General features: G+C 75.3%; 1 protein-coding gene across 1 annotated transcript in view; it reads right to left on the reverse strand.

The window, feature by feature from the left end:
* Positions 1-6: 6 nt before the first annotated feature.
* LOC121356101 (myeloid-associated differentiation marker-like) overlaps positions 7-750 on the reverse strand; it is a gene marked incomplete at its 3' end in the record, with an annotated part of 2292 nt that continues 1548 nt past the window's right edge. The window contains exon 2 of the mRNA XM_041472192.1: positions 7-609. Coding sequence (XP_041328126.1) covers positions 7-601 — 595 coding nt within the window. The remainder of the gene's footprint in view (positions 610-750) is intronic.

Raw genomic sequence — 750 nt, forward strand, 5'->3', positions numbered from 1 at the left:
ACCACCCCCAGCCCAGCAGGCACCCCCCGACCAGCAGCACCCCCAGCACGAAGGACACGCAGAAGATGCCCAGACACCAGCGCACGGCCGCCGGCCCCGACGCCGCGCCCAGCTCGGCCGACAGCCCGAGGAGGAGCAGGGCGAGGAAGGCTTCGGCCACCTTGAGCAGCCCCGAGGGGGTGGCCAGGTACGGGGCGGCCTCGCCGGGTCGCGCCCGGTCGCGGGTCACCTCGGCGGCGTAGGCCAGCGTGGCGATGGCCGAGGCGGCCGTGGCGGCGGCGCGGAGGGCGCGGGGGCGGCCTTGGCCACCCTCGTGTCCCCGGAGGTGGCCCAGCGGCCACAGGACGGTGGCGGTGGCACAAGCCATGGCGGCGGCGGTGGCCAACGCCAGCGGGAGGTCGCGGCGGGGCGGCGGGCGGCGGAAGGCGTCGTTGAGGAGGAGGAGGGTGGTGAAGACGAAGGACAAGGCCCAGGCGGACAAGCAGCCGTCGCCCTCGCCCGGGATCCAGTAGCCGGGGGCTGCGGCCAGCGCCAGCGCCAGGAGGGCACTGAGGGCCTGGACACAGCGCAGAGGGGACGGGGGGCGGCACGGAGGGGGCATCCCGGGGGCTGTGGAGAGAAGGGGTCAGGGCTGCCGGGGCAGCAGGGGGTCTCGGGGGGTGTTGGGGTGCTGGGTGGGTGTTGGGGATATGGGGGGTTGGGGGTATTGAGGCTGGGGGGGACCCGGGGTATTGGGGGGTTATTGGGGTG

The sequence above is a fragment of the Pyrgilauda ruficollis genome, unplaced genomic scaffold (genome assembly GCF_017590135.1).
Source record: "Pyrgilauda ruficollis isolate IOZ18807 unplaced genomic scaffold, ASM1759013v1 scaffold2815, whole genome shotgun sequence".
Lineage (NCBI taxonomy): Eukaryota > Metazoa > Chordata > Aves > Passeriformes > Passeridae > Pyrgilauda > Pyrgilauda ruficollis.